The sequence below is a fragment of the Coffea eugenioides genome, unplaced genomic scaffold (genome assembly GCF_003713205.1).
Source record: "Coffea eugenioides isolate CCC68of unplaced genomic scaffold, Ceug_1.0 ScVebR1_2794;HRSCAF=3890, whole genome shotgun sequence".
In the NCBI taxonomy this organism is placed as follows: domain Eukaryota; kingdom Viridiplantae; phylum Streptophyta; class Magnoliopsida; order Gentianales; family Rubiaceae; genus Coffea; species Coffea eugenioides.
The window spans coordinates 47,365-65,227 of record NW_020863312.1 but is presented as its reverse complement, the minus strand read 5'-3'; the positions used below and the strand labels follow the sequence as shown (position 1 = coordinate 65,227).

General features: G+C 34.6%; 2 protein-coding genes across 2 annotated transcripts; both read right to left on the bottom strand.

The window, feature by feature from the left end:
* Nucleotides 1-2,600: 2,600 nt before the first annotated feature.
* LOC113757167 lies at nucleotides 2,601-3,056 on the bottom strand. Its single transcript, XM_027300578.1, has one exon. It carries the CDS (start codon nucleotides 3,054-3,056, stop codon nucleotides 2,601-2,603), a length of 456 nt encoding a protein of 151 aa, XP_027156379.1.
* A 3,723-nt stretch (nucleotides 3,057-6,779) lies between these two features.
* Nucleotides 6,780-10,291, bottom strand: LOC113757166 (MDIS1-interacting receptor like kinase 2-like). Its single transcript, XM_027300577.1, has 4 exons — nucleotides 9,992-10,291; nucleotides 7,337-9,861; nucleotides 6,958-7,231; nucleotides 6,780-6,836 (listed from the first exon to the last, which is right to left on the bottom strand). Exons 2-4 carry the CDS (start codon nucleotides 9,759-9,761, stop codon nucleotides 6,818-6,820), a joined length of 2,718 nt encoding a protein of 905 aa, XP_027156378.1. The 5' UTR covers nucleotides 9,762-9,861; nucleotides 9,992-10,291; the 3' UTR covers nucleotides 6,780-6,817.
* Between the last annotated feature and the right edge of the window lie 7,572 nt (nucleotides 10,292-17,863).

Here is a 17,863-nt window from a genome sequence, read left to right as displayed (position 1 = left end):
AAAACAAGTTTTGAAAAATACTCCAAAAACAGGGGATCCAAACAGAGCCATATCTCAATCAGACGTAGGCGCTTGATGAGAATGGTGTCGGTGATTAATCAGCAATCACCTTTATGATCCGCAAATCCAATATCGTTTTGGCAGTCAATTTGCAAACAGTACTATGTTTTAGTGTTCCATTGATTGAGTTTTTTTTTTTTTTTTTTTTTTTCTTTACAAAATTGACTGCGTCTTGATTTTGGTAATTATCACGTATACGCCAAGAGTTCTTAAAAGCTAACGTCACCGATAAGAGATTGAGGACAAGCTTCGTGTGAGCATTCAACATTAGAAATAAATGAAATTATGCGATTTTCTACGTTTCTAATGCAAGAACGTGTTTGCACTTTGCAGTGCCAACCGACGACATTAAAATATAATATAAAAGAGAGAATTAATCTTTCCTACACACTGAGCAGCGTTAGATAAATAACAGCTATGCAAAATTTGAAATTGAAATTCAACTTTTGTACACATGTCATGAATCCAACGATAATACTAGTGTATACACTGTTAGTGTATATAAAATTTATTAAAAAAAAAAATATGCAACTAATAAGAGTATTTTTTATACACAAACCCTTTTTGCCCCCACTTACAGGTACTCTTGTAAGTTGTAAAAAGATTTTTGGTTGGGAAAAAGGAATTGTTCCTCTACTTTCACTCATTTTGGGAAATCAGGAGACTTGTTCTGTTTAGGTGTGAGTAAGTAGTACTTAAGTTTCATGGGTATACCCAGAAGTCAGCAATTGCCTCTTGATTGTATTTTGTGGGGTTAATTTAGATTTTGCCGATGAACTTCTTGTCAAAAGGAGACTTGTTCTGTTTGTGATGGCGGGAGAAAAAGGTAGTAAGAACCATGGAGCGCTAGCGTGATCACGGTCCATAACCTACGGTTGGCAATAATAATAATGACTCCATAGTGGAGCGCTCTACCGTCTGAGCTACGTCCCTTCGCGCGTCCCTTGTGGGAACGGAACATTAGACAGACTAGAATCATCGCAGACGATGATGCTCCCCGTGCTCACTGCTGAACGAGAATAACCGACGCCAGTTGCAATTTAAATTGCTGGAAGATTCGCGTAGCTTCGAAAGTGTCTTTTTCCGACAAGTCGATAAATAGTGCTAAACAAATTAGATTAGAAACACCCAGAGGTTAAAGAAAGCGTTGGTGCAAAGCACAATTTAAGGTAGAACCCACCAACCAACACCATCCAGTGCAATTTAAATTGCTGGAAGATTCGCATAGCTTCGAAAGTGTCTTTTTCCGACAAGTCGATAAATAGTGCTAAACAAATTAGATTAGAAACACCCAGAGGTTAAAGAAAGCGTTGGTGCAAAGTACAATTTAAGGTAGAACCCACCAACCAACACCATCCAGTGCAATTTAAATTGCTGGAAGATTCGCGTAGCTTCGAAAGTGTCTTTTTCCGACAAGTCGATAAATAGTGCTAAACAAATTAGATTAGAAACACCCAGAGGTTAAAGAAAGCGTTGGTGCAAAGCACAATTTAAGATAGAACCCACCAACCAACACCATCCAGTGCAATTTAAATTGCTGGAAGATTCGCGTAGCTTCAAAAGTGTTGAAACTCCAATTTTAAAGTAAAGTATTTCGATAGTCACTAAACTTTTTCAATAGTCAAAAGTTGATCACTTAATGATTAATATTACATTTCTACTATCGAATGTGTGAATTTAAATAATATTATATTTCTACTTATCTAACTATCAAAATATATATTTTAGAACATTTCGTCTGATTTCATCATTAACTCTACTAAATTTGAACGTATGCACGATTCACAAGGCACATTATTAATAGTTCAATTTGATAGAATTAACAATGACTCAAAATTTATTTTAAATATAATAGTTCAGTGAGTAAAAATATACCATTAATATTTGAATTACCCAAACTCAACTATTCAAAGGTTTAATTTTTTTTTTCAAAACGCTAGTACTCTTGCATTGATCAATAAAAATGTTTACACATCGAGCAAAGGCCCGAAAAGCTACACACAACGTGTTCAAGAACTAGGAGGAACAAGGAATTCCTCATCCAACAAAATGCCTTGGCATAAGAACTAACACTGTTACAAGCTATGTTATCATCATCATTGTCTAAACAAAATGAGCACATTCGAAACAGTGATTTTAAGCTAAGGATATCCTCAATCAGTGATTTTAAGCTAAGGATATTCAAAGGTTTAATGACTACTAGATAATTTGCTCCCAATTTTATTGGAAACATTAAAATTCAACAGGAAAGATGTTTCTTTATTCCATCAAGCATTCAATTACAGTTGCACACTAATACTGGTGCTTATTGAGAAATGAACTCAGAAGTGCTGATTTTACTTGGAGGGGGGGGGGAACTAAAAGCGACCACAAAAAATGTTACTGCTACCTAGACAGCAGGGCTGCTAAAGAAAGGCAGAAAAGCCTGAGTTTAAGTTACCCAGAAAATAAAAATAAAAAGAAAAGCACAAAGTTTGCATGCCTACAAACTAAACTTCCCCAGTTACAAAATAAAATCATTCCAATTGAAAAAACAAAAACTAAATATTGGTCTGCAATTGAGGATCAACATCAATCCTAGCCACACCTTCTTCAGCAACTTTAGGGAGCTCCAACTCTCCGACCACCAATCCGGCGACTCCACTAACCTCCCCCCTAAGTATTCTGTCCGCCGCCTCATCCACATAGTTTGGATCGTTTTCATCTATGGCAGGAGGAGCTGCACCCAGTTCATTCTCCGCAGTGTCCCTGGGACCCTCCCAAGTATGCTTTCCCCCGTGACCGGACTTATGCTGACGGCCTAACGGAATCCCATCAATAGGACGATGGTCTTGTCTCTGCACGCCCTTGTCAATCAGTTTCTTTTCTATGTACTTAAGCGTGTCCACGTTGTGACTGTCTATTTCCACTTTCTCCGCACGCTTTCGCCCCTCCTCGTCTCTGCTTACGGCTCTGAACGTAACAGTTTCTTTGGTATCATCATCTACACGATTCATTTCCTCAACTTTTATTTATTTTTGCTGCTGAAGAAAAATATGTTGTGGGTGTGGGTCTTTAATGTCGTTATTGACGGTGGAAAATGCTATGTTGGGTCAAGGGAAAGAAATATGGATCGAGAGGTAGAGGAGAGGATTCTGCCTGGGGAAGATAGGCCGAGTAGCAGGCTGGCTGGCAGCCAAGGCATTGAGAATTCGTTGGCAAGGTGGGAGAGGGGGATGAGTGCCACTTGTTGGATGCGGTAACGTGTCTTGTTCTCGTCACCTCATGCTGTGACTAATGCCTTCTAATTTATTCATTCATGTTTTTAATTTGTCAAGGAGAAGAAAATGGTGTTTGCACTTTATTTTTTTATTATTTACATCCTCATTATTTATTTTAGGAAAATTTATCAAATTGATCCCTAACATTTTTAAATTTTTTTTTAATTCTTAATATTTAAAATCAGCCAAAATAGTCCCTAACATAAAAATTACGAGTCAGTTTGATCCTAATGCTCGTATTTGCTCATTTCTCCAATTAAAAAATAGCACACATCTCTTACGTGGGTATAATTTCAAGGGCAAAATCAGAAAATACACTTCTTTTTTGGTTGAGTTTTCCACCTTTCCTTCATATTTTCCCAATTAAACCATAATTGCCTTGCATCAAAACCAAATTTGAAGAGGGAAAACGCAGCTGCAACTGGATGGCTGTGCAATTGAGGAAGAATAGCAAGAAAATGCAAAGAAGAAGCTAACCTATTGAAGAATACGATAGATCCAAACAACGAGCGATGTTTTTGTGAAAAGGAACCCCTCATTGTGACTTCTTGGAAACTTGTAAATCCAAGGAGAAGATTCTATGGCTACCCAAATTATGAAGTAAGCTTTCTAAACAATCTCATGTTCATCCGGAAGAGCGAAGTATGTTTTTCGATTTTTCCCTTTAAATTATGCCCACGTGAGAGAGCGCGTGCTATTTTTAGCCAAAAAAATGAGCAAATATGAGCATCAGGACCAAATTGGTTCATAATTTATATGTTAGAGATTATTCTGGCTGATTTTAAATGCTAGAAACTAAAATTTTTTTTTGTGAAAATGTTAGGGACCAATTGGACAAATTTTCCTTTATTTAATTATATAATTTAATAGATGAAAATTATATGATTAAAATGATAGTAGAAATATGATTAATAAAATAGGAGTGTACCTAACACTTCACTTTAGTGTGGTTTTTATTTGCAAGTTTGCAATGTAAAATTTCGTGTCAATAAGATTTTCTTTAATCAAGATTTTATTTTAAATAGTAATTAATAAATAAGATCGTGAAATTTCATTCCATCAAACTTAAATGTCCCTGAACACAGCGAATGTTACAAAAGATGGAAACTTAAAAACTCCGATCAATGAGCTAGACAATGAATTACCTCTCTTGCATGTCTATGTAGACAATGAGCTACCTCATTGTTTCATGTTTCACCGAGACACCTACTGAACCTTGCAACTTGACAATGTACGAACAAGCAATTTAGCATCCTTAATCCGATTATCAGGATTAGAATTACTGAGTCAAAAATTTTATATCTGGTTTGGATTGTTATTTTTTGAAATTTTTATAAAAAATATATTGTAACAATTTAATATATGTAAAGTAAAAAAAAATAATATATGTAAAGTAAAAAAGATTGAAAAATACGTTATGTAAAAACGTTTTGAGAGAAAAGGACCACACCTCCGTTTGGCAATTGAGTTTTTTGTAGGGGTGACCCGAACCAGACCCGCCAATCCGAAACGGGTCAGGATACCTGACACGAACCCGAAAATTTCAGGTTGACGAGTTGGCGGGTCGACCCGAAATGACCCGAAACTTAATTTTAATTTATTAATTTATCACTGTAATTTCTAATAAAATCAATTTCTCACAAAATTAATTACATCATCAAGTAATAAAAATTTAAATAAATAATTTCAAACCAAATCTAAAATAAATTAAATACCGTAAAAGTGTTTTATTCCAAACCAAATATAAAATAAATTAAAACAGCATAAAAGTAAAAAATAACATAATATATTATTTGTCCAAATATAATAATTTCAACTTCACACAAGTTAAATAAATTCATTTAGGATTAAGTAATTAATGCCTTTGAAAAAAAAGAATGATTTAGTTTAGTTAGATAAAATAATTTTTATGTTTATTAAATTATTTTTAATTCATAAACGGGTCACATCGGATCATATTGTAGAAGTTATTTAAAAAAATTTTGAAGTGTTTTTTTTTTTGAATATTTTGAAGTGTATAGTTTAAAAACTTTGAGAAGTTTTTTGAGATTACTGTAGTTAAAGTTTTTAAAACTTGTAGCAGGACAAACTTGACAAAAAACTTACTATCAAACAAGGCTAATTTCAGACCTACTTGCACAAAGAATATTTATGATTTCAGGGGTTAATCCAGGTCAAATCTGGGCTCCAACTAGCAACCAGAAGTTGCTTATCTGTTCAACAATTTATCTTTTCTGGTTGTAGATCGCTCATGGCCCAGGTATGTTTCTGTCATTCTGCTTTTGCCCCGGCCCAATATTACTTCTATACATATCCCACAACTTGATGTCTGGATAGGCGTTGTACCTTAATCTGAGGCGCGTACATTTTTTTTTTTTTTCAATCGACATTTGTCTATTTTAAACTTATTTCTACTCTTACGCAAACTTATATCATGAGAAGGGTCCAATTGGACCATGAAAAAATCAACGAACCAGACGAGTGCTCTATGCACCCATATAAATTTAAGTCAATTAAAATGACAGTTACTTAAAATGAGAGCCGTATATAATGACAAATAGTAGAAGATAAGATTTGAAATCTTGATCTCCCACCCCACTCAACCTTAAACACTATGGTAGCAGCCCAAATGGCTATTGGTTCCGAGGCGGTATTTACTTCATAAATATGATAAAGGAAAATTATCATATCTTAAATTCCTAATATATAAATACCAAGGGTCATTTTTAGGAAATTACAGGAGCCAACCCTCGATTTTTAAGAATAGATTTGTGAACATTTTTTGGTAGATAAGATTTTAATAATACACAACAAAATACGGGGCATACCCCTTATAAATTTCTAACTCCAATAAATTTCATAAGCAAAAGGAATAGAAAGAAGCTCGCAGCCGCTGCAAATTAAATCAGAACACAACAGCAAATCTTTATTAGCCTATGTCATTACAAGCCACAGGAGTGTTTCTTGTTTTATGCAGAATCTCTCCCAGCATTTTTCTACACAGTGTTAGACGAAGACACACACTTAGTTTTATAATTCTCAAGAATTAATCGCTCTCAATTTGCATCTCTTAATTAAGCTAAATTGAGAAGATCAGTTGTATGGACTATAAACTAAGGTAAACAGCACCGGAGCTCTTTATTACTTTTCACTGTACAATTTTAAAAATTACTTGTTATTAGTTTGCATAGTGTGGCAGAAAACTAAGAAACTCTTGATTTTCAAGGAGATAATAAATGTAGATCGAAGACTATTAAGACCGAAGACAAAGTCATAGAATAATTACTTTCAGGATAAGATTACCATACATTTCCAAACTCTCAATTTCCTCCCTATGCTAGTTTTTGCTTCAATTTCATAAAACTCTATTGGCTAGGCAGAGTTTATTTTTACACAGAATACATACTCTGCATCATATCATCTTCTGCTGATGCCTGATAGTGCTGCGATGGGGGGTGGGGAGGGGTGGGGAAGGGATAGGGCACTGCAGTCTGTATTTAATAGGAGGCAAGATACCTGCAAAACCAAAAACATCATCCAAGTTCAGCATATCTGATTCATCTATTAATTTAACAACAAAAGAAATGGACAAGAGGTTCACATGGCCTACATTGAGGATCAACATATAGATATCAACCTGGAAATAATGAGCATTGTTGGCCTACATTGAGGATCAACATGTAGACATTCTCTTGCTAGTTTGAGTATGGATATCAGACTCTTTTCAATTTGTTGATTGGGATGCAGAAGTCTTTGGTCTAGCAAGTCTTTTAATTCTATCTCTTCAGGCTTTGAAGACAATAGATTAGCAATCAAGTCACCAGGATGCTTTCCTTTGATTACTTCCATTGTCAGGACCCCAAAGCTATAAACATCACACTTCTCGTTAACTTTCATCGTGTAGGCAAATTCTGCAAAAGAGAGTTGGAAAATGATTTTTCATGATATGTGATCATACTTGAATTTACTAGTTAACAAATTAGTGACAGGAAAAGGAAAAAAAATAATTTTATTACCTGGTGCAACATATCCATATGTGCCTGCAAGAGAACTCCAGTTAGATGAGTCTATTCTGAGAAACTTGGAACTGCCAAAATCTGAAACATGAGCCTCGCATTCTGGATCAAGCAAAATGTTGTTGCTTGATATGTCTCGGTGTACAATTGGTGGTGAACAATCATGATGCATGTAAGACAAACCATGAGCGATGCCTTTGATGATATTCAACCTCTTTTGCCAGTCTAGTTCCTTAGCTGCTTCTTCTATGCTCAAGATTTTGGCCAAGCTTCCCCTTTCGAGGTACTCATAAACCAAAATTGAATGCTGAGCATTTGAGCAGAAGCCAAAGAGTTTCACAATGTTCCGATGCTTGATTTCTGTCAAGGCCCTGATCTCATTCAAGAAACTTTTATCCTTTGCCACATTAGGTACGTTGTGAAGTCTTTTTACAGCTACTACCTCTCCTGATGGAAGCTGTGCTTTGTAAACACTTCCATAACCTCCTTTCCCAATGCAAAATGTTTCACTGAACTCTTCTGTAGACCTCACGATTTCTTTATACAATGCTTTGCCATCATAAGCACATATGGCAAATAAACCGCCCTTATTCACCTCCGTATCTCCCGCTCTCGAATTTTGTTTTCTCCAATCACGCAATCTGAGAACACCGAACAATGCACCAAGAAGTATGCACGATCCCAGAAGAGGTAATACAATTATGAGAACAAGTTCCTTGCTTTTATCGTTGACATGCTTTTTAATCAACCGGGAACTTTCACAGGCTTGTAACGCTGTAATATTGCCACACAAACCTTTATTTCCCTTTACTTCTTCGAAGGTTAGATTCACAAAAGCTCTACCACTCGGAATTGGGCCCTCCAAATTATTAAAAGAAAGATTAATGTGCAATAAACCAGGCAATTCTGCCAAAGCCTTTGGGATCAAACCAGAGAGGTTATTCTGGGAGAGATCCAATGTCCCCAAACTCTGCAAATTTTGAAAATCAGATGGTATCTCTCCTGTGAAGAAATTTTGACTCAAATCCAGTTCAGAAAGTTGGGTTAACTTCCCAATCTGCAATGGAATATTTTGACTTAAAACATTATTGCTCAAGTTCATGTGAAACAAGTGTTTCAAATCTCCCAGAAGTTCTGGTAAAGTTCCATTCAAGGAGTTTGCGGACAGGTCTAGAAATTCCATTAACACTCCCAATTCTTGAGGTATACCACCAGTAAGTTGGTTGTCATGTAAATCTAGTTTAAACATAGAAGCTAACTTCCCAACTTCCCTCGGTATCTCCCCTGATAAATAATTCGAAGAAAGATTAAGTGTATGTAGTTGAGTCAAATTTCCAATTTCCAGAGGTATACCACCCATGATGTTATTCTTTGCAACTATAAGGGCTTTCAGCATTTTGCATTTACCCCAGTTGCTGGAGAGTTTCCCATAGAATTGGTTATTGCTGAGATCAATGAAATCCAGGACTGGATAGATTCCAAACATTTCTGATAAGTTTCCTTGGAAACGGTTACCGTCGAAACGGGCCCTAACTAAGCTTGAGCAGTTTTGCAAGCTTTTAGGGATTGGACCGGTAAGCATGTTCTCCGATACAGAAATGTTTTGGAGAATTCCACTTTGACATAATAGTTCTGGCAATGGACCGGAGAACTGATTTCTAAACAATTCCAAAGCAACCAACTTACTTAGGTTTCCAAGCTCTTGTGGAATGGTACCAGAAAATTGATTGTTTTGGAGATCCAATAATTTCAAGTTACTCAAGTTTCCAATTGAATCTGGAATGTGACCAGAAAGTTGATTTGAAGAGAGATATAGATACACCAACCTATTGAGGTTACCAAAAGTGGGCGGAATGGTACCAGAAAATTGATTCTCATGGAGAGCTAAAAGTTCCAAGTTACTCAAGTTACCAATTGAAGCAAGAATGGAACCATTAAGTTGATTATTAGAGAGAGACAGTTCAATCAAATTGGCCAAATTACCTAGTGACTTTAGAATTGCACCAGTGAGATTATTTTGATACATGTAAAGAAGCTGAAGTGAGCTCAAATTCCCTATCACTGGAGGAATGGGACCAGATAGGTGATTTTGGGAAAGGCTTAGATTCACCAGCCTATTGAGATTACCAAAAGTGACTGGAATTGAACCAGAAAAATGATTGTTATAGAGATACAGTACTTCCAAGTTACTCAAGTTACCAATTGAAGCAGGAATGGAACCACTAAGTTGATTGTAGGCTAATTCCATATTGGTAAGGAATTTCAAATCACCCACTTCTTTGAAAATTGAACCTGAAAGTTGATTTTCATAGAGATATAGTTTAATCAAATTGGTTAAATTACCTAGTGACTTCGGAACTGCACCTGTAAGATTATTTTGACACAAGGAAAGAAACTGAAGTGAGATCAGATACCCCATCGCCATGGGAATGGGACCTGAAAGTTGATTAGTTGCAAAATCTAAATGAGTCAAGTTTCTCAAGTTGCAAATTTCATGCGGGATTTTGCCTGACAGCTCATTAGCCCTGAAATCAAGATAAATGAGTTTCGACAGGTTACCTATTTGTTTTGGTATATGGCCAAAGATCTGGTTAAACCTGAGATCAAGATATTCAAGATTTGGGAGCGATGAGAACGGGAAATCATAGAGGCTACCTTTAATACTCCAATCTGAGAGGTTCAACCTGTTGACACTTCCATCAATGCAGGAAATACCAGCCCAAGTGCAAGGAAGTACAGAAGAATTCTTGGCATTGCCTGATTGAAGTTTCCATGAGGTTAGGAAGCTATTGTTCTGGTTCAAAAAACTGGCTTTCCATTTCAAAAGAGCAGCAGCCTCTTCAGCGGAAGCTGAAGCTCCACATTTGGGGTGAAAAGATGGGAAAAATATGACGACCAGAACGAATATGGAGATTATTTTGAAAGAACCCATGATTGCTTTCAAGTTCAATTCAAGTTGGCTAACCTTGTTACTCTGTACCACAAATGAAGCTAGTATTTATCCGATCTGTACATGGAAGACTTCAGAGGTCTTCTTGCTCTGTCCCCACTTTCTTTGTTTTCATTTAATTTTGAGATTGAAACACGTATGATGTCTATTCCAATGGGCCAAGAAATTTAAAGCAATGAAAGCTTCCATGAGATTGACCATTTTTATCTTCAATCACTAATTTTTCCTACTGAATCTACAGAAAAAGATGACTCGAGTGCCTCTTGGAGAAGGAACACTTTTCGCCTGCTTCCTTAATGACGATGAATCTATTGGCTGCGCAAATTATGCTATAGTTCTATATTTCCTTGACATGGAAAGCTAGTTTTCTGTCAATTCTAGAAGCAGTTTTAGTTGGTCTAGTTTTTCCGAAATAGAATTTAGTTTGTATGTGTATCAGAACTTCTATGTTTGTCTGTTTAACTTCAAGTATTGTCTGATGGTAAAGACGTAAAGTATGCTAGTTCAATTAATGATTCTATCATCTGGGGGGATTCTCCCCGCAACGGATCTTCTGTCCCACATCCTGTGCCACTCTTTGTCCCACTTTTTATTATATTGCTATTTCTCCTTCACAAACATCATGTTTGAATTCTTTTTTATTTTTTTAAGATCCAATAACTATTAATTGAGTAATACACAAAATTTAACAAACTCAAAAAATCAAAATGCATAAAAAATGAGATTTTTTATGAATTTTCTGTTGTATTTTTTAATTTTCTATTATATATTAGTTTTTTGAAGCTGTTGTATTTATTTTTTACTCAATTAATAGTTATTGGATCTTAAGGAAATAAAAAAGAATTAAAACATGATGTTTGTGAAGGAGAAATAGCAATATAATAAAAAGTGGGACAGAGAGTGGCACAGGATGTGAGACAGAAGATCCGTTGCGGATTCTCCCCCACATTTTGTACTGTCCACTCTTTATATTAACTCCTCAATTCTTTAGTATTACATGGTTTTTCTATCAAAAACGTATGTTTGATTTTTATCCACATTGATCTATTGATCAAAATAAAAGCAACATATATACACACACACATACATACATATATAAATATACACACATATATATATATTATATAATACTATGTAGCGACATCAATAAGTTATTATATAAATCCAAGAACGCACAACAACATCAAAAAGTTAACAATAATCTATATCGATACTATCTATATTATATTATTATATATAAAAGTGCCTTGAATGGGCATTTGATTATCCATTTAGTAATGTGCTAAAACAATACTAATACTGATTGGCATATTATCATCCATTTAGTAATTTCCTCTTGAAATATTAATACTATCCACTGGGCAGTAGGATGCTATGTCTCTAACTATGTTAGACTCTGAGGCCTGTAGTAGTTAGTGTACTACTAACGCGTGGAATCTATGCAAAACAACAAGTTGAAGGGATTCAGGGAATTCGTTTTTAAATATCCACATGCTTTTTTCTATTACTATTTTAATAAGGTTCAACTAAAAATTATTTTGGGATACAGCAGTCGTGCTTGTTTTCAATCAAATTTGAGGTAGTGCCCAATTGGCTGATATTGAATTTAAAATTTTAAAATTTTAAAATTTTAAAATTGGGATACAGCAGTCGCTAAAATTTTAAAATTCTTATTTCTTGATATTGAATTGAGGGGGTAAACGGGTTTAATCAAACGAACATCTAATGTTCAATTTTGTTTTACTATTTTTAACGAATTTAAAATTGTGCTCAATATTGGCTTATAGAGCCAAACTTCAGTGAACTTTTATCGATTCAAACTCAAGTCGAATTTGAGTAGGTTAAACTTTTTTATATGTAAATTATACTTTTATTCTAGCTAATAGAGTTAACTTCGAGTTGAGTTTGACAATTCAAATTTAATATTTAAACTTATTTTATTAATTTTAATTAATTTGAAATTGTGCTCAACATTAGCTTGTTTACTTGCATAGCCAAATTTAGATAGATTTTTATCTGACTAAACTCAAATCAAGCTCAAGTAGATTAAATATTTTCAGACGTAAATTTCACTTGCATGCTAATAGAGCCAAGTTCAAGTTATATTTGACAATTACAGAACACAAAAGGTTATTTAAGTTTAGTTTGACTAGTTGGCGAAATCAAGTTCAAATGAGCTTTTACCGAGCCAATCTTAATTCGATTATCAAGTAATTTACTTCATTTTTTAGCCTTTATTGGAGTATTATTTCTTTTCAAGTGGATCCTTACCGAGTTAAATTCGATTCAAATATCATGTAATTTAATTTTTATCACCTGACAATATATTTAAAGTAAAACTTGGCCCTAACTAGTCTTGTAAGTCCAATTTCTGTCCCCCATCCCTGCCTCACTCAATCCATCATCACGTTCATTGCCAACGCTTCCCCTTCTTCAATTTTCTTTTTTTCCCTATCTTGTCCTCTAGCAATATCTTTCAAATGTTTCATGATTGACTCGGTCATCATGACTTAATCAATGGTAACTGCTTTTAAAAGTCTTGAAAATGATGGAAAAAGTAGGACCAAAAGGAATATGGAGATTATTTAGAAGAACCCGTTAATATCCTTACTGTACAAGGAAGACTTCACAGGTCTTCTTGTTCAGTCCCTTATCCTTCCCTTCTTCATTGTCTTTTCTTTTTGAGATTGGAACGCTCAAGGCGCAATGGTCCATGAAATTTAAAGCAATATTGGAACGTTTTAATGAGATTGACCATTTTATCTTCTATGACCAATTTTCCTACTGAATATGTAGAAAAAGGTAACTCGAGTACCTCCTGGAGAATGAGCACTGATTACCTAGCTAAGATCTAAACCACGATTGGTCTATAGGACACCAAATTTCATACTTTTTATAATAGCATATTTCGTCAACCATTTGGATTGGAGCTTTTGGATATTGTAGAAAAATTTACTATAACGAAGTGATGCATATGACGTAAAAAAGTTGTTGAAAAAATGTGTCAACGGAATATTTTAAAAATTTTACCAATTTTTTAGGCAGATTTAGTTGGTTGTAGTACTTGCCCAAATGGAATTTAGTTTGTATTGGAGTTTTGTCAAAACTCCTAAATCCGTCTATTTGATTTCCAGTATTTTGTGTATTTAGGTTAGGGTACCCCTTTCTTATCCTGTAATTAATAGCCTGCAATGTTCACCAGAAGCGAGATTAATTTCAGCCAATTCAAGAAGTTTAGGACTAATTATATTGACGGATGCTAAAACTTTATGAGAACCAAAAGTTCAAGAAAGGTCCAACAGAACTTGTGCAATATAAAAATACAAACACAAAATCAGCCACTCGACCTAGATAGAATGATAGATAGACTATGTTACAGAATGATAGATAGACTATGTTGATTGTATATGTGGCTTTGTTTCTAATAAATTTTTTTTTTGTCTAGTAGGACAGGAGTAGGATTTAAAAAGTAGAGAGGGAGAAGGGAGATTTAACTTCAAGACTTCTAGGTTTTAAAACCTCACCTTAGGCTACTAAATCAAAGCCTCTCGTCATGCATGTCATAGTTGTGCTGCTCTTGTTTTATCTTCACAATGTTTTTTCAAAGATTTTTACATAGTAAATTTTTTCCTCGAACAATAAATCGAAAATTTTATTAACTCATCTAATAATCTTTTATCATCTAAAACATGCTTTTATTTGCGCTTCAATGATGAGTTTTAAAAAACTATTGTTGTGTTGCCAAAAAACAAAAAAAAAAGGAATAAAAACCTAAAAACAACCATAAAATTGGATTGAAATTCTTTTACAGTGGCATCATTTTTTTTAAATTTATGCTAATTCTTAATGAATGTACTAAATTGCATCTGCTACACTCATTAAGCATGAAGCACTTGAAATAGTCAACAGAAGGACCCAACGAATCGTTAAAAGATCCAATGAACTAAATGGACTTAAAATAAGACTCAAACTAAAGTACAAAATAAAAAGAAACAAATTGGAAACTACTATTGACTAAAAGAGAGAAAAGAATATGAAGAATGAGTGGTTGTTGCTATTTGACAAGTGTATATTCTCTTTCTGATCGTGTTCTCAGTCCTTATACGAACATATTAGTGAATTTGCCTCCAATTTTGAGATGAAAATTTTATAAACTCCCTAACTTAACAATTCGTCATTTTTTCGCTTATGACAATATATTATCTTTTGGGCCTTTTTGTGTTAGGACTAGACCCAAGAAATTGACGAACGAGAATAATAGAGTTCTTGGCAACTCAATAATAACAATAACAGAATAAATAAATCAAACAGAGAGACACGAAATTTACGTTGTTCGGTCCAATTGATCTACGTCCACGGGCGAAGGGGTAGCAGATTTACTATAATAGAAAGAGAGTACAAAACCTTAGGAAATAATTCCCAAGTCCAAAAGGCACCTAAACTGAAAACACAAAAGAGCCTAAATAGCACTAAATGCTTAATGGCCCAAAGACTCATGACTTGCTCTTTTGGTTTGATGTCAAACCAAAACCTCTCTTAGACTGGGGCGTGAGCCCCCTAAAAACTCTCTTGAACTGGTGCACATGGCACTTGGGCTGGTGCTCTTAGCACAATTAAACTCACTTAAGTGCACTATATTTATAACTATCGCAAGGAGAGCTTTCTTTGTTAAACTCCCGATGTGGGATTCAAAGACACACTCAACAAATCTCCACCTTGGCATGTATCCAATATCGGCAAATAATAGACGAATAGCAAACAAGCTCTACCTTCTCCATAGAAGTCCCAACGGATCTCAACGAACCATAAAAGTCCCAACGAACCACAACAAGCCACCAACGAACCAATATGCAAAAGGCTCAACAGGTTCCAACGGGCCAAATCTCACAAAATGTTCAACAGATTCCAACGGGTTAAAAAAAAACACGAACATAGTAATCTTGCTTCACCTTCTTCTCAACACCCTTAATGAGTTCCAACAGACCAAATAACTATTCTTCAATACCCAATTGAACTCCAACGAAATTTTTTTCTTCACTCTCTGTAGCACCCAAAACTTGTTATTGTTATCAAGAACCCAAGTTCTGACCATGACCCAAAACCTGAAGCTCTGATACCAGTTTGTTAGGACTGGACCCAGGAAATTGACGAACGAGAATAATAGAGTTCTTGGCAACTCAATAATAACAATAACAGAATAAATAAATCAAACAGAGAGACATGAAATTTACGTTGTTCGGTCCAATTGACCTACGTCCACGGGTGAAGGGGTAGCAGATTTACTATAATAGAAAGAGAGTACAAAACCTTAGGAAATAATTCCCAGGTCCAAAAGGCACCTAAACTGAAAACACAAAAGAGCCTAAATAGCACTAAATGCTTAATGGCCCAAAGACTCATGACTTGCTCTTTTGGTTTGATGCCAAGCCAAAACCTCTCTTAGACTGGGGCATGGGCCCTCTAAAAACTCTCTTGAACTGGTGTACATGGCACTTGGGCTGGTGCCCTTAACACAATTAAACTCACTTAAGTGCACTAAATTTATAACTATCGCAAGGAGAGATTTCTTTGTTAAACTCCCGATGTGGGATACAAAGACACACTCAACATTTTGATTTAGGCCTAAAAGAATGTACATTGAGGATCCACATGTAGATATTCTCTTGCTAGTTTGAGGATGGATATCACACTCTTTTCAATTTGTTGATTGGGATACAGAAGTCTTTGCCCTGACTCTTTCGTATCACAATGAACCAACGTGGGGAACGGGGTGGCAGGTAGGGCGACCAACTGTTAAAATTTTAAAATTCTTATTTTTTGGTATTGAAATTAGGGGATAAACAAGTCTAATCAAGCGAGTATCTTAATGTTTAAATTTTTTTTAATGAATTTGAAATTGTGCTCAATATTGGCTTATTTATTTATAGAGCTAAAATTAAATAAACTTTTATCAAATCAAACTCAAGTCGAACTTGAGCAGATTAAGCTTTTTCACATGTAAATTACACTTTTATTATAACAGAGTCAAGTTCGAGTCGAGTTTGATAATTTATCGAACACAAAATGCTGTTTAAGTTGGAATTGAGTAATTGACAAAATCAAATTCGAACAAACTCTTATCAAATCGAACTCGATTCGAATATCAAAAAATTTGATTTGTGTTTCAGCCCCTATTAGAAAATTATTTCTTTTCATGTGGATCCTTATCAATATTAGTTTTTGCCACCCAACAATATGTTTAAAATCAAAATTGAACCTCCAGTAGTCTTGTACACGTCCAAGTTTGCTCCTCCTCCCAATCCCACCCTGCCCCGCCCCACCCCACCATATTCATTGCCAAAACTTCCCCTTCTTCAATTGTCTCTTTTCCCTTCTTGTCCTCCATCAATATCTTTCAGACGTTTCGTGATTGACTCTGTTATCATGACTTTGATCAACAGCAAATACTTTTACAAGTCTTCGAAAATGAAGGTAAACGTAGGACCAAAAGGAATATGGAGATTGTTTTGAGACTCTGTACTGCAACTGAAGCTACAATGTATCACCACTGTACAAGGAAGACTTCGCAGGTCTTCTTGTTCCGTTCCTTCTTTGTTTTTCTTTTTGAGATTGGAACACTTAGGATGCAATGTTCCAAGAAATTTAAAGCAATATTGGAACACTTAGGATGCAATGATGAGATTGATCATTTTTATCTTCTATGACCAAGTTTTCTTACTAAATCTATAGAAAAAAGTAACTCTAGTATTTCTTAGAGAAGAAGCACTAATTACTTGATATCCGAACCACAATTGGTCTCTGTATGCTGAGTTATTTATGGTGTAGTTCTATAGCAGATTAGAAGTGAGATTAATTTTGGCCAGGATTAGAAGACGCATTTTTTTTGAAATTCAAGAAGTTTTGAACTAATTATATTGATGGATTCTAAAACATTATTACCCTTAAAAGTTCGATAATAAGATAACTTTCTCAACAGAAAAATACAAACATAAAATTGTGGGAATACATACAAGAAAGATACTAATTTTGTTTCAAGAATCGATTCTAGCATACAAATCTTGGTCATGTTACATTCTATATTAACACAAATTATTGTACTCCACAAAATTAGAAGAAACTTGAAAACTTATCACCCACTTTTAGGGTACCAGCATTCATAATCAATTAGCTAAATGAAAATGATATAGTAAGATTCCAAAGAAAACTTGCAAAACCTGATTTGGCCTCTCAATTAGCCACTTGAGCTAGATAGATTATGTTATATAGAAAGTCTCTGCAGGTAGTTGGTTGTGTATGTTAAATTTATGCTTTTCTTCTTTTATCTTCACAATCTGTTTTTAAAGGTTTAGTAATTTTTTCCCTCGAACGATTAAAATTGAAATATTATCAATTTATCTAATAATATTTTCTCATCTAAAACAAATTTTTAATCTTTTTCAATGACGAATTTTAAAAGACAATTTTTGTTTACAATATATTAAATACAACCATAGAAAATGGATTAAAATTCTGTTACAGTGACATCATTTGGTGTCTTTTTTTTTTTTTAAATTCTAATTCTTGTTGAATGTACTAGA

Excerpts from the sequence above, each read along its gene's own strand:
- LOC113757167 (XM_027300578.1), bottom strand. The coding sequence starts at position 3,056 with ATGAATCGTGTAGATGATGATACCAAAGAAACTGTTACGTTCAGAGCC.
- LOC113757166 (XM_027300577.1), bottom strand. The coding sequence starts at position 9,761 with ATGGCGATGGGGTATCTGATCTCACTTCAGTTTCTTTCCTTGTGTCAA. Across the intron at positions 7,232-7,336 it reads ATATGGATATGTTGCACCAG|AATTTGCCTACACGATGAAA; the intron begins GTAATAAAATTA and ends TCTCTTTTGCAG.